Here is a 15,935-nt window from a genome sequence, read left to right as displayed (position 1 = left end):
GATGATTAATAGTTAGGAATGAGAAGCCTAAGGATTTGTAATTAGTGGGCAAGAGTCATGACTGATATTTAGGAGAAAGGAATGCTAGTTAGCGTATGGCAGTAAACAGAGTAGGGATTGGCACACAGACATTGCAGGAACTGCACATCCCACTGAAGACAGTCACTTCTTGATGCCTTCTGCAAGAAGTGTTAGATAACAAGCATTTGCAATGCAATAGGTCTCGCATTAGGAAAGCTTGAGCTATTGGTCTTGTAAATGACAAATTTTGTATTTAGGTGTTGGTTTTGAAAATAGCGAAGTTAATAGTTTTGTCATTTACAATGCCAATAGTTTTAACTTTCGCAAATGTGACACCTATAGCATTTGTAATGCAATATGTGTTGTATTTACGTGACTTAGATGTATTGATATTACAAATAAAAATGGCTTTTATTTTTTTAATAATTAATATTTAAATAAAAGTTATTGTAATTTATAATGGCAATAGCTTTTGTAAATAACTTGTGTGAAGATTATGTTCCTTGTATTTTATTGTGACGAAAATCCAAGAACAGAAGTGAAATATTAACATCTTTTTGTGACATTTGTAATAATAAAGCTTGAAACATTGAGAGAACATATTTGAACCAGTTGTTGTTGAATGGTTGCACAGCTTGATGCTGTGGAGGCGGTGAGTGATGGTGTGGTGGCGACGAGTGATGCTGTGGCGTTCAGTGATACGGTGGTAGCGCAAAGTGATGTGGTGCCCCTGAGTGGTGCTGTGGTGCTGCTGAGTGATGCTGTGGTGATGCGAGATAGCTAGAGTGAGTGCGATAGATATATAGATAGATACAGTGAGGGCGATAGATAGATAGAGTGAGGGCGATACATAGATAGACAGATAGATAAAGTGTTTTTATGTTGCATTGAGTAGAGTGTAAGTATGAGGTGTGTCATTATATGCCACTGGACAGCTCCTCCCACAGACCGAATCCCCCAAGGAGGCCCTTGTGCCACCACTGGACAGCTCTTCCCACAGACCACGTCTCCGTTCTGAGGAGGCCATTGCTCACCTACACAGCTCCCACCAGAACACATTAAATTTCCCATTTGACCTCATGGCATGGCACTCCGCCACATCTGGCCTCTGGAGGTCTCGGTTGACCCTGGTGTCCTGCTCACTCTACAGCTCGCCCCCTTGGAGAGGGTCTGCAAATCGCATAGCCTAGCTCCCCCAGACTACTCCCAGATCACACCTCCCAGCCGACACTACTCCCTGCCGCCTCAGCCTGTACTGACGCCCCGCCCCCACTTCCTACATCCCAACGGGATTTACAACGAAGACATCCTAGTCGGTTCGGACACTTGGACGTGTCTGTACCTCACCTGGCGGCGAGACACCGCAAAGACGACCACATATACCCACAGAAGGACGCGCGGAACACACAAACATGAAAGGAAAGACGCAGCAGGCATTGATGACAACACATACACGCTCGGAAGTGCTCAGGCACAGATGAGCACACAACCTGTCACAGGCACGCACACAAACACATGAAATCAATGACTAATGGATAATGAATCAATGATAAATACTAGGCGCTAAGAAAGACACACACAGTCATAGTCATCCATAGTCACAGACACACACACACATACACGTGACGTCAATAATGATAAATACTGCGGGCCCACTTGGGCGCACAGAAACGCATATGAAGTAAATAATGACAAATCCTACATGGACACAGGGTCAATAATGAGATCCTACGCGGCACACCGACACACACAAACACACATAAAGTCAATAGTGACAAAGCATACGCGGACACAAGGGCACACACAAACGCACCTGAAGTCAATAATGACAATTCCTACGCGCCCACAAGGGTACACCGCCACATGCACGCAATAATGACATGCAATGCGCTCACATGGGCTTAGGAGCACGCAAAGGCAGTCCCAGAGTCGTCTGTAATCAGACACACGCACAAAGCACACCCGGTAATAGGCCGATCAATGCGCGCTCAAAAGTACATAGACAGAGCGCGGCTCGCACACACACACAAACCGGCACATAATAACCTGAACACACGATTGCACACAGTTAAATTCTCATACCCTTACACATATAAGCATCCCGAACCCCATCGGAAAACAAAGGCATACAATAGAAACAACGAGCAAACGTACATGTAAACGCCCACACATGCAAACACACCGCGGCAATGCACGCAACCCACACAATTATGGAACCATGAGTATACAAGTACACATGGAAAAAAGAGCACAAACACTTGTGCACATACATGCTAGCTAAACTCACAACCCGCAGGCGCACGCACGCATAATGTTGAAGGAGGCGTAAACAAACATTGCCTCACACGAACACGTGTACACAGGCATGATCACACACAAACACGGATACAGAACCATGCTCAAGCGCAAACACGAATACACAGGGCTGCTCACACACATTGAAGTGCTTGCTGACAAAAAATAACCCAACTTGCTCTTAAAATCACAAAGAAAAAAGTAGTGTGTAATAGAACCAGGCACTGTTTCTGGCCGCACCCATCCAGAGGAAACAATTAGATGGGGGCAGCATGCAAGGTATGAAGCAATGGCCAGTGGTCTGCTGAGGGTTCCATTGCCTTATGTTTTTGTTACTATCTGTAGCAGAGTTTTCAAAAGTTTAGTGCTATATAAACAGCTTTTACAGACTTAGGACTAGAACAGTAGAGAACGTAGATAGCATAGATATCTCTCACAAGATCCAAAACTTACATGGTCAGAAGAAAAACTGCGGAGAAATGTATAAGATTCTACTTATAATCTTACAAGGTCCCATCTTACACCGCAAAGAAGTCGCTAAAGATTGCATGGGTTCTTCAAGCTCCTGGCCTTCTCACATGTATTTGCTATCATGGTATACAGATTTTAAGTAGTGAAAATTAAAACAGTAGCATTCTCTTCTGCCCTCATGGATCCTATGAAGCTTTATTTCAAAATGTCCCACGAAACAGCTTTGAAATGTTGGCTGCTACGCGGCCGACAGCTCTGCGTTATTGCACGGTCACGGCCAAGAATATCATGGGTGTAACCAGCTTTGGGATCTTAGGGTGGAGTCAGGCACAAGCTTTTCTGAACCTTTCCATGGAAATATTTCAGGAGGTTCAGGTCATTCGGTTATTCTGAATGTAAGGAGTGTATAGTGGATTACGATGCACACCGAGAGTTTAAACCCTCTAAGCCCATTTAGCATTGTATTGGACCATTACTGGTCCTCCCCTTTTCGTAGCTGCCAGAAGTTGTAATGGTACTCACCGGGGCAGAGCACAAGAGGGCAGGAGTCTACCAGTCATTTCAAGCTTCTCCATGCCTTCATTCACATTTCGAAATTTGAAAACTCCACCCAGAAAATTAGATACTAGATCAATACTTTTAAGGTGATTTTCAGTCTGAAAAAAAAAGCCATATATGGCTGCGGAGACTTTAAGTCTGATTCACAAAAGTTTTACGAGTAGAGAAGTTATTTTTAAGTACTTGTACATGCCTTCGTAAATCTCCACTAGAGTTTCCAACCAGTAAAAGTGCAGAGGACACAGTCCTTTTTATTTGTACCGATTGTATATGAATGGGCCCTGAGTATGCCCATTATATTTGCATTTTAGGGCCACATGTATCAAGCATTTCTGTGTTGGCAATTGGCCCGTTGGCGAATGCAAAAAAGGCTTTTCCCATGTATCAAACCCTATTTCGCGATTCGGTAACCTGTTACTGAATCGCTAAAAATTGGTTTGCAATTCGCTATTGGGAAGGGATGTGTTTAGGGCATCCCTTCCAAATAGCGAATTTCAATGGTATGTATGAATGCGGTCGCAAAACATTTGCATTTTACCACCTACTACAAGTAGGTGTTAACCCATTCGTAAATGGGAAGGGGGACCCAAGGGACACTTTCTCTTTGGGAATAGCAGAGAAAATGTTTTTTCAAAGCAGGCAGTGGTCCCAAGGACCACTGCCTGCTCTTAGAAAAATGTCTTTTCTAAATTGCTGTGTTTTTTAACCCGTTTTCCTTTAACCCCTTCGCTGCTGATGACGAGCTCAGCTCGTCATCAGCCACGGGTGGCGTGTGCTGATGACGAGCTGAGCTCGTCATGTAACGCGGAAAAGGGAAAACAGCCGCACAGCGCAAAAATCGCCGCAGCATCGATGCGGTTAAGGAAAATTAGCAGCATTTTAAATAAATGTTTGCTTTATTTAAAACAATCATGGACCCCAGCAGGCCACCATCCCCGTGATTTTAGCTATTCTGTGGGGGGTCGCAAATTGCGACCTACCTCATTAATATTCATGAGGTCGTTCATTTGCGACCCCCTAGGAATCGCAGAAAGTGTTCAACACACTTTCATACATGCCGTTTTGCAATTTCCCAATTGCGAGTTGCAAGAATTCACAATTTGGGAATCGCAAAATGATTCCTACATACATCTGGCCCTTAGATAATTGGGGGGCAAATCAAAAGCGCATGTGACAGTGCGTAAAAGAGTGGTACAGGAGTACTACTCTACATAGTTAAAAATGTCCTTGTGAATAATCCCTAATGTGTGCCAAGGGCAAGTCCACTGCATCCATGGAAAATAATCACATTTTACTTAAGCGTTCTCTCCATCTCACAAGCAGCAGGACACGATGTGAACTTAAAAGGCAACTCTGTTTAAAAAAAATGTTGAATTCACACCAATCTGACCCACTTCACGCCCCATAAAAAGTCTGTAAACTAGGGATAGAACTACTGGCTTTCTTTCCATGTTAAGAAATGTGTGATTTAGAGCTTATGAAACATCTGGATTTAAGCTTTACCATATGCAGAGATGGCCTTCCTCACAAGTTCCCAGGCAGATCTGATTGTCTTTTCTAAGGAATTTATTTCACTTTTTGAAGATTTAGAAAGTCGTTGAGATGGCGTTGACTTTAACAGAGTGGGGAAAAGAACACAATACACCCAGAGCTTATGTCATAAAAAGAAGCAGGGTGAGATACACAAAATAAAAAATAATCCACTGGGAATCAATTATGTGGACATTTCTTTCATTGGGAAAAACAGATGTTATCTCCAAGAATCTACTGAGTATTGGTAGGCCAGAGTGAAAGGGATCACTTCTGAGCACTCGTTTAGAAACATGCCATACAAGTAAACTCTTAAAAAACACCACTCCGCCCATAACCGGTACTCAGATTAAAATAAGCAAAGAACGTTATATTCCCTAGTGAACCTTTGCTTCAAAGTACTCTTACACTTAAAACAAGTTTATATTTTACAATTCACAAAACAGCTTTCAGTCCCAATACAGCATTTTTTTTGGGTGTAGAGTGATATTCCCTTCATGCACTGCGCAGAGCTCCTTAAGGCACAGTCAAGGAGGGCAATTTGCCAATGGCCCTGGACTACCAGCTAATGTGATATTTATGTGTGTAACAAACAGATTTTTTTCATTTAACATATGGGCACGCTTGGCCTTTCCATCCTTAATCCTCTTGATTTCAGCCAGTTTGTGGCAATTAAATTAAACAAGCATTCGCAAAGCCAGTAGGTTTCACCTATGCAAGATACGTTGGCTTTGTCAACGTTTTTTGGACATGTTGAACAGCAGCTCAAGCTGCTGTGTAACATGGCCTAAATTAAAATAAAAGTGCTGTGATGTGGCCAGGGTACACTGCGACAAAGCACTTTTTTTCGTTTGGGTAAAAATATCACAGAGGGGAGTGCAAGTGAGGAACGAAACAATGGACAGTGCGTGGAGGGAGGGGGTGATATTAGAACCAACAGCCAGAGGGAAAAGGGCAGGAGTGGAAAAGAAACAATGGACAGCAAGTAGGAGGGCAGGGGTGGAAAAGAAACAACGGAAAGTAGGAGGAGTGCGTGGGGAAGAATTAATGGACAGCAGGATTAGGGCAGGAAAAAGCAACATGAGGGAAGGAGCAGCAGCAGTGAGAGGAGGGCAGGGAGGAGGGAGTGAGACTGCAGACACATGCACTCTATAAGTGTGCATGTAAAAAATAAATCAAAGTAGCTGCAGAAGCCTGCGGGCAGTGGAAGGACATTGGCCGCAGACATGAAGCTGTACTTGGTCCCTGCTCCCCAGCAGGAACACACACTCTCCTTCAGGAGGAAGCTGGAGGCAAGGAGGAGGCGCTGAGCAATAATGAGCAAGGAAACAAGAGTGCCGTTGAAGTCAACCAATGTAAGTAATGGTAAGTATGGGGAGGGCTACAAACCCGTTTTAACCTTTCTTTTATGAACAATAGATTTTGCTGTCAGAGCATGCACACTGTTTAGGCTAAAACCTAAAAATTGTATCTCTTGCTCTCTCTTTCCATACCTCCCCTCACCCCTTCTGTCTCCTTCCTTCTTTAACTCTGTTTACCTTTCTCCACATCTCTATGTACCTAAACTACTCTCTTCCCTCCCTTCTACCTTTTCTCATGCTGGGGAGCTTTAGCAGTCAGGTAAGTTTTTCTTTTGGGGGGGGGGCTTGTTTCTAAATGTTTATTGTGCAAATCAAAACTGTTTTGCATCAAAATGACTTGAATTATCTGATAATGGGTTTCAATTCATAGTTGTTCTCCACAAGTGTTGCTAAAGTATGAACTGCTAGGGGCTTCAGAAACCCTTAGGAAAGCTGTGTAGAAGGCCATGTAATTTCCCCAGTGCTGCCCTTCCTCACCAAGCCCGACATTCTGCTCCGCCCGCATTCCATTTCCCCTCGCCACTTTAGTATGACGGTGGGGACCCTGGCGGATGGGAAGACCGTCTGGCGGCTTTCCGCTGGTCGATGAGTCGACTGGGGGGAAAAGGGGATGTATATGGTGGTGGTGTCTGCAAGACACCGCCATCCATATTACAATACATGTGGTGATGTGCCTTTCCATGGCGGCGTTGCCGCCATGGAAAGGCATGCGGTTACTTCATGCAGGGGCCCGTAGCGGGCCCCCAGGGTATTGGGGGTGGGGTGGGGTGTGCACATGGGGGTACCTATGGTACCCCCCCAGCATTTGCATGCAAAACGTGGCAGGCACCGTGCAGTGCCTGCCACATTGTGCATGCAAATGCACACAGTGCTGTCACAGCATTGTGGCAGGCGGTGTTGTGTGCACAGCCCGCCACAATGTTGTGGATGGGGGATTCCATCCTAATTGCCGGTGCGGGACCGCTGCACCACTGACTGCTGGTCCCAGCACAGCTAGGGTGGCAGGCGGACGAAAGTCCGCCCGCCATCCTAATAGGCCCCTTAGTCTACTCAAGATCAGGGGGCAAAGATTATCAGCATGTTGTATAAACAGAAGTATTAGTCACTTGGGATATATATATTTATATAACTGAATGCAGGCAGTGTTATTATTGGACACACAAATAAGAAAGTTTCTGGTATCGAAGATTGGTGAGTGGTGAGGCTGAAGTAATGGCAAACTCAAAATAAGAGTCCAAACCATGTGCCATGAACTCCTCTCATATTATATGAGGAAATGCTTCTGGAGTTTGACCAACAATGAGAACCAGGATTGAGAGGCTAATCTCTATTAACTGGTAATTCCTGTCCTATTGAAGGTACATATACAAACAGTTTTACCTCCACACGTTCCACTGGGGTGGATATGTTGTTCGTCTTTGTCAAATTCCGCCATATTTCCTGGGTTCCAAAAACCGGATTTCCTGCCATGAAGTATTCTGCATTCCACTGGAACTCTGAAATATATAAGGGGCAAAACCAAGCAATGTAGAAATTAAATTCCGGACAATGGACACATTTTTTATTGTCACCATAAGCCAGCAGTACTTTTCAGTTGATCATCACTGGACTATGAGCAACAAATCGTGTGAGGAAGACGATATATCAACAGCATGTAATCTGTAACAAGCTCTAAATGGCATGATATCTTCATGTGCAAATGCACCTTAGTGCCATCACTATGAGATATCTTAAACTGCCATGAAATTGTATGCAGTTATCATTGAATTTCAGTATTATATGGAAGTGTGCCTTATCAATGAAAGAATTGTTCTATAATATGGAAGGGTTTTTCTTAAACAGAGAAATCACAATTTTGTCTAGAAGTTTAGCTCATCAACATAATAACTGGAATCTTAAAAATATACATATGTTCGCCTTATCAATAGAGGAATCTTAGTATAATAGGCAAACGCATCTAGTCACCATCATTGCTGGAATCTCTATATTATGGAACTGTATCTCAATCATGGGATGAATCTCAATATTAAAAGGAAAAGCATCTTATTAAAAGAGGGATCTTGATATTATAAGAAAGTATATCTGATCACTATCTCACAGAATCTTCATTATTATCAGAGGGATTTCCAAATCATGCATCTCATCTAAGAAGGAATCTCAATATTTGATAGAAGTGCCCCTCATCTCAATTATCTGAGGAATCTTAATGTAATATGGAACAGAATCTAATAAATAATAGAAGAACAAATTTATATGGGAGCTTATTTCTTCATTTGAAGAATTGCAAGATCTTTTCGAAGTGACTCTTATAATTTGAGGAATCTTAAAATCAGAAGAAAGCCTATCTCTTACCATCACTGTAGGGAACGCAATCCATCAACATCATCCCAGGAATTAGAATATTATTTGGATCATAAGTGGAATTTCAGTTTTGTGTAGGTGTGTATCTTGCTATTGCCACTGGAGAATATCAATATGATATAAGTTACATCTCATCAATAAATGAATCTCAATATGCCATGGAAATGTATATCATCGCCATCATAGCAGCACTCTTCATATAGAGGTGATTGGATTCTCAATCATAGAAGCATTTCAATAGCATAAGGATGTGCATCTTATCATTCTCATTATTGCTGAAATCTGAAAATAAGTGGTTGTGGATATCACAATGATTGTCACTTTCAAGAGATGAGCCTCATTAGCATAAAGGAGTGTAAGTAATCTATGTGTGAATCTCAACATTGCAAGGGAGTGCATTTTATCATCCGTATTATTGGAATCAATATATTATATTAAAGTGCATTTAATATCTACCTATCAACGGCAGAGCACCTTATCAATGAAGGAATCTCTAACTTACAAAGAGATTCATCTCATTACGATGATCTGAACTACTGCTATAATATAACAATGTATTTCATTAAAGGGGGGATTATATTATTATATGGATGTACACTGCATATAAGGACATCTCGTCATGATCGTTGGAATCTCAGTATTATGTGAATCTGTATCTATCAACGCTACCTAATTTATCTCATTATATGAAGTTAATACAAATCTCAAGAATATTAAAGGGGAGTGTAACTCGTCACCATCATCTGAAGCATCTTAACATCATATTGAAGAGCATCTCATTTCTATCACTGCAGTTTTCACATTATTATAGGGAAACACATCTTAACAACAGAGAGCTCTCAATACCCCAAGCAAATGCAACTTTTCAATAAAGGAGTCCCAAAAAACCATGTAAGTGCATCCCACACGATCATTGTTCGAATCTCAGTAAGGTATGGAGTTACACTTAATTTCCATCATCATCAGAGGCATCTCAATATGATATAGAAGTACACCTATTTGCCCTCAATGCGGTATTCACATTATTACATGGAAATGCACCTCAACAATGGAGAAATCTCAATATTATATGGAAGTACATCAAATTAAGGAAGGGATCTCAGAAACATATGAACATGGATCTTATCAATGAAGAAATCTCATTATTATATAGAAGTAGCATATCGACACCATATTGAAGACCAATCTCATAAGTATATGGAACTACATCTCCTTTGCGTTCGCATTAGAATCCTATTTATCAATGTGCCACAAAAGTATTTCAGCATCGGATGCCCAGCCTTTGTCAAGGTGCAGTTTCTAAGATATCGGCCGGGGATACTGCCTTCATGACGTCACCGTCCTCCCTGACACCTCCTGCCTATGCGGGTCCGGCAGGGAAGACTTGCTTCATCTGGTCTGTTCCTGCTAAGTATTGCTGGATGAAAGGAGGCAGCCACCTCACACTCTTGACTCCCTATTACCCTGTTAAGCGATGGTCAACTTGGCCACTCCAGTGGACACAGCCCTAATCAGTTCGGCCACTCAATGTCGTTTGAGGCCGACAGCCCACTCTCAATCGCCTCCCACAGCGTATAACAAACTATAAGGGTACTCACTACCTGTGGTGTCTTAGTCGACCTTATATGGTCTATTTTATGCACAGGATCAATGCTCTTACGTGCGGGCCATATCACTAAGTCCATTTTAGTATATTTCATGAACTGTGACTATTGGTACTTTGTATTTTAAACTATGGTTTTAATATAATGGTTTTAAGTAACTTCATACAGGATCTGTCTGCTCGCGTGTGGGACTTGTTTACAGTTTCTTAGTCTATTTTTTTAACTGAGGCAACTGGTATTTTGTGTTTTACTCTATGTATTATTGCAATGATTTTAATTAACTATGCGATCAATAAATGAATTCTAATTCTACATTCTAATTCATTTATCAATGGGAGACTATCTCTGTTGAATTGGGTATCTCCAACATCTTAGGAGGAATCTTAATTTCATATTAAAGGGCACCCCACCACCATTATTGAAGGAATGCCAATTAGGTATGGGCAGGCACCTCCCTACCATAATTGTGAGAATCTCGGTATTCTATGAAAGTGGATTTCATCTGAATTTTTAAAGGATAGGATTCTCAATGTATCTCATCAGCATAATTGGATGAATGTCAATTTTAGTTAGAAGTGTGTCCATCACACTGCCATCATCAAATGAATTTCAAATATCTGTCTACATTGAGGAACTTCAATTTTTGCCAAATAATGAAAAATAGTTTGACTTTGACCTACTTAATGCTTGACTACTTTTAGTTTTCACATAGACAGTCATTGATATTCATTAGAAGCATTGCTGAACAACTACTAAAAACTTCACCACCTCAAATAGGTGTGTCTCAATAGTCCCATATTTGAAGATCAAAAACTAAAAATGCAAGCATTTTTGAAGAAGTCCTCCTGCTCACTTACATTATATCCACGTGCAAAATGAAATGGTACGTTACAAGCAACATATGTTTCAAATAATGAGGCCCTTTCATAAAAAATATAAATTACTAATCATCTAGGTATGTTGCCTTAAAAAACTGCTTTACTCTAGGACTATGGTGCTGTCTCCATAAGGTCCAAGCCCAAGGAACCCATGGACATAATCAGAAACACCTCATTGTGCGCCTCTATGGTGCCCCCTTTGAATCTTAACATTTAAAAAGGTTTGATTTATTGTCCTTATAAATGCTTTATGTTGTTACAACACAGGCTTGTACAAGAACCATTTATAAACCATACCAATCCCACATTTCTTTTTTATTATATCTATATTGTCATTTATCCGTTTTGTGATAAAAAAAGTTGAATGTTTTGCACAGGCAAAATAATTAGAAATAATTAATTTCTGGTCCCTGCAATAGTTGGTAAATGTCAGTGTCACTGGCAAGAACAATACAACTGTTAATTTCTGAAGGTTTCCAATATGAAATGTGTGAATGGTTAATTTGGCCTGTCGGTCTTCGGTAGTAGACAAAAATATACTGTAAGGGCCATATGTATCAAGCCTTTTTTGATTCGCAAATGCCGAAATTCGCCGAATTTCGGCCTTTGCGAATCGCAAAAGGCTGTTTTGCATAAAATGATATGTATCAAACTATCGCATCTTAAGGAATCGCAGATACTTGCGAATCCTTATTTTGCTATAGCATTTAAGGAATCGCAATTTTGCGATTCCTTAAATGCTATGTAAGAAGCATTTTAGAATTGCGATTTCAGGTTTAGAAATCGCAAATTACCACCAAATACAAGTTGGTGGTAATTTGCGATTTCTTGTAAATATGCACAATTGTGCATTTGTGAGGGTGGCATATGACGCACATACATGCCCATTGGGCATGTATGTGCGCCATTTGCACACACATGTAATTTACAGGGGTGCAGCAGGGTGTCCTTGAGACACCCCTGCACCCTTGCAATAATTCTCAAATTGCGATTAGCAAATTGCGAATTCGCAATTTGAGAATTATTTGGAAATCATTCCTATGGGCCTCCTGGCCCATAGGAATGCATTGGAAATGATTCCTTAATTGCAAATTCGCAAAGTGCGAATTCGCAATTAAGGAAGATTAAGGAATCGCTACAAAAAAGCTAATTTCTTCATACATACCGTTTTGCGATTTAGGAATCGCAAAACGGTACTATGATACATATGGCCCTAAATGTTTAATAATAGAATTAAATCAGAATTTTGCAGCACCTCTCTCTGGTTTTAAGACAAGCTTAACCTACAAAAACACTCTAAAGTACCAGTTACTGTCATGAGATCTTGAATCCACAACTTCTGAACTAAATCAAACCTTTTTCAGATATTCAAAGCCTCAGATTGTTTTTTTAAATGGACCCCCACAGGACCAGAGAGGGTAACAACGAGAAGCACATTGCTCTTATGATACGCATTTGTTCGTTGGCTGGATGACCCCTCCTCACGCAGTAGCGTAGAGCATGTCACATTTTGTGGGCTCAATTGTGTATGGATTCGAGGTTCCAGTGGGAGTACTGTGCGAATTGTGGCACACATTTCTACATGGATTGGTGTCACAGTATCCTCAGGTATTAGTTATCCTTTAACAAACTAATGATATCTGGAATGTGTTGCCTTGAGTTACAATAAGAACAAAGCTTAAGATAGGCAACGCTGTATCCCTGTGGTATGCAGCCCCATGTTCACCTTAACTGTTGCGTTGAATGTGCCGCCAGCTGGCAATTTTACCTTCTGGTTTATATTCACAAACAAAGTTCTGCTTGGATGAGCAGAGGTCGGTGTTGCACTGAGCCTTAGGTCCCATCTGTACGCAGCGGTCTGCCTGAGAAGGATGCGGCTCTCCTGGTAGCCAGTTCTGGCAGCTTTCCAAATCCAAGCCGTCTCCTCCCGGCACGGTGTCACCCCGCAGCGAATCGTTGAACCGGATCCACACACTGAGACCGCTGGAAAAATAAAGAGAGAGGGAACAGTTGTGAGGAGGAGAACCAGCAAAGAACACTCAATGTGCCTTGATTTTCATCTAATGTTAACATTCTATTGATTATATTAGCAATATTTATCAATGGACTTTATGGGTTTCTACAAAAAACAAAGATACTATGGGGAACTTCATGGGAAACACAGCAGCATGCTGCATGATCAGCTGTAAGAACTGGATTACTGAAAGGAGGGAGCTTCAGTCTATTCCCTTTGCCTGTGTGATGTATGTCTCTTAGAAGGACAGGGAGATCCCTTCTCCCCTATGTATCTGCTTAACTTGTGTTGCAGTGATCTCTGGAGGGCAGGAGTCTCCTTCCCACCCCTTCTAGCACAATTACTTTTCCTATCGTAAGAACTGCAGGGTAGAAAGCTACTTTACAACTATATGACTAGTGTCTATGTAAGCTCTGCATTAGGGAGGTCCACTAACCCTCTACATTAGTATAGCTCTGAGGGCATAATACAGCCCGCAAGCCTGCCACTGTATGGCGTGTGCTGCTATACGTACAGCACAGACAAGGAACTACCTCTCATACTCTGTGTCAACGCGCTTTGGGTTATAGGAACTCATCCAGGCTTGGAACTCCTAACCACGCTTACATGGCACCTTCTGGTTCCTGTGACTTGTGCTATCACAGATTGTATGGAAGAGTGAGCTTTACCATTTCTCCTGTATATGTACTTTATGTTATGGTAGGCTCCATGGTGCAGGGCCTATCATCTCACCTGTACCTGCAGCACAGATGTAAGCTGACCCTCTAGTGGCAGATGTCTCATCTTCCTAAAAGACTGCCAACCCTTGTTCTGTGAGTGCCCATAAGAATTCATGTTAAACAATGCATCAATAAAATACTTTGGTGCAATCTGGCTTAGAAATAGAAATCACAGATAGAAGAGATGCAGCTTCTTCCTTGTTTTCTTCCCTGACCCATTCCCCTCTGCGTTATTCATCTAGGTACTTGCTCAGAGAACTCAGCACCAAATTCCATACATTTAAGAACCAGGACCAATTAACGGAGTTGATTGCTTTCTCTATGTCAATGGAGCCTACTCGGGCATACAACACTCTGTGCCCAACTATCCATCAAAAGGAAAAGTCTGCATGTGTTCGAGGCCGTGCCCCCTCCTCCCCCCAGGGACAACTATGCTTTGGTCTGAATGCATGAGAAGAGGGAGGACCCTATGCAGCCTGTTTGTCAAACCATTGCTGAGTAGCTTATAGGCTAAACTTAGAATATGGAAGGGCCAGCAAGAGGTCAGGTCCACTGGGTTAGGACCTACTTTTGGTAGCATTCAAATGTTCACTTTCTCCATCCTGGGAGGAAGCACTGCCTTCTCAGCTGATTCATTCAAATCTAGGAGGAATTGTGTTAATTTGTTTCAGAGGGTTTTATAGGACTTTAGGGGAAAGACATTGCTGCCTGGTGCTTTACCCATACCTAACAGATCTGCCACTAGGTTAATTTCACCCGGGGCCAGAGGAGCATCCAGATCATCACTTTGTTCTGTTGTAAGTTGAGGTATCAGAGCTGATCACACGTGAACTTCTTACTGCAATGTGTCCACAGCCTGTCCTCCTGCATGAAGCCACCTACAATGAGCTGTGAAAATCACAATGGAAGGCTGTCCCTCAGGTTGGGGTATGGTATCAATGCCTGTGTACTTGTACTGAACTTCTGTTCTAAGCAGTCAGGCTAGAAGGCATCCTGCCTTACCACCTTCTGCATGTTTCAGGTCAAGTCAAGTGAGCGTCTCCTATTGCGGACCTCTGTGTTTAATTTCTGCCTGTAAATGAGATTTGTTATATCAGCCTCAAGAATCATTTGTGCCCTCGCTGCTGTTAGCATGTTTTTCTCGAATGCGCCCATTTGCTTATGTATTGCTATTATTACTCCAACAACTCTCGAAACATACACCCTGATAAATATACCTCGAATGAAGAATGATGGTTTCCGATTTATTCAGCATGTCCACAGTGGAGCCTGCAAAAGAATTGTGTGACTTCTTCGGACAATGTGTGTCTGTAAGCTGAGTCGTCTAACTAAGTTCGTTGCAGGCACCAGGTAGGGATTATGACTGGTGCATTGCCCCATTTTTTATTTTATTTACTTACAGAGTGACCAAATCACCCCCTAAGGGGTATCTCCGTGCTGTAGGAAGATACCTAGGGATAGTGTCAGCAGGTTATGATCCAAAAGGGTCTTATCAAGTGTTCAACCCTTAATATTGAGTCACAGAGATGTGCAGTGGAGAAGATCAAACCTATCGAGTGTGTAACGCATGCCGCACAGAATAACGAGAGCACCATTTTGCAGTTAAATGCCCAATTATTCAAGCTCTCCGTTTAACCTATAGAAAGTGCTTTAAGCAAGGGTTGGGGATATTTATCAATGTCACTATTCATGACCCAATAAAGGTCACTGGCAGCGGATCATATGGCCAAACACTGCCAAAAAATGCCACCTGCCTTGTAGTGGGTGAATATACACCTAATATCTGGACATGCTTACCGTCTGGCCATCCGGATCTATCCATTGTGACCTGACCAAGTAAGGGACACTGGAGTGCATCAAGATCCGCACGCCCATTGTATATGCCGAGTACGATGTGAACGGAACTGCCTTTCCACCTTTTTTTAAAACACAGCTTCGGATCTAGTGACATGTGTCTCCTGAAGTAACGCAAGGTGACCACAGCATCGCTTAAGGAAGGTGTGGACCTGATGCCTCTTTGCAATGTGATCCAACCCTCGTACATTACAAGTGATGAAGGTAAGCCCCTTGGTTCTATACAAGCGGCTGCATCAGTCTACAGAATAGCCCAGTGGACCTAGGAT

General features: G+C 42.1%; 1 protein-coding gene across 1 annotated transcript in view; it reads right to left on the bottom strand.

Moving 5' to 3' along the window:
• The window catches only part of PKD1 (polycystin 1, transient receptor potential channel interacting), a 410,044-nt gene that overhangs the window by 220,084 nt on the left and 174,025 nt on the right, over window positions 1–15,935 (bottom strand). Inside the window, exons 7-8 of the mRNA XM_086940492.1 lie at window positions 12,848–13,062; window positions 7,617–7,732 (exon numbers count right to left, since the gene is read on the bottom strand). Coding sequence (XP_086796618.1) covers window positions 7,617–7,732; window positions 12,848–13,062 — 331 coding nt within the window. The remainder of the gene's footprint in view (window positions 1–7,616; window positions 7,733–12,847; window positions 13,063–15,935) is intronic.

The sequence above is a fragment of the Lissotriton vulgaris genome, chromosome 10 (genome assembly GCF_964263255.1).
Source record: "Lissotriton vulgaris chromosome 10, aLisVul1.2, whole genome shotgun sequence".
In the NCBI taxonomy this organism is placed as follows: Eukaryota; Metazoa; Chordata; class Amphibia; order Caudata; family Salamandridae; genus Lissotriton; species Lissotriton vulgaris.
Note: the sequence above shows the minus strand (reverse complement) of the source record. Positions and strands in the feature narration are given on the sequence as shown.